The sequence below is a fragment of the Morone saxatilis genome, unplaced genomic scaffold (assembly GCF_004916995.1).
Source record: "Morone saxatilis isolate NCDOM2014 unplaced genomic scaffold, NCSU_SB_2.0 Contig20, whole genome shotgun sequence".
Classification (NCBI taxonomy): Eukaryota; Metazoa; Chordata; class Actinopteri; family Moronidae; genus Morone; species Morone saxatilis.
Genome location: NW_023339763.1, coordinates 3,238,318 through 3,238,562, shown reverse-complemented (window position 1 = coordinate 3,238,562; position 245 = coordinate 3,238,318). Strand labels below are relative to the sequence as shown.

The following is a 245-nucleotide window of genomic DNA, read 5'->3' as shown; positions in this document are numbered from 1 at the left end:
CCCGTTTGGACGGGTAGTCGCCCATATACTTCATCACGGGTACGGCCGGGGTCAAGGACGCCAACCACTAACACATCAACAGGGAGGTGGCAGCTACAGGAAATATTTTACTACAAATAAAACACATTTTATAGTAAAAAGTGAAATGTGGAAGCAAAATAAAATACTCAAGTATAGTACAGCTTCCTCAAATGTGTACTTAAAGGTTATATACACACATAATTCACTCACTGACTGACATTTAA

General features: G+C 39.6%; 1 protein-coding gene across 1 annotated transcript in view; it reads right to left on the bottom strand.

The window, feature by feature from the left end:
- Positions 1 to 245, bottom strand: part of myo7ab (myosin VIIAb) — a 44,865-nt gene that overhangs the window by 7,545 nt on the left and 37,075 nt on the right. The window contains exon 36 of the mRNA XM_035666787.1: positions 3 to 39. Coding sequence (XP_035522680.1) covers positions 3 to 39 — 37 coding nt within the window. The remainder of the gene's footprint in view (positions 1 to 2; positions 40 to 245) is intronic.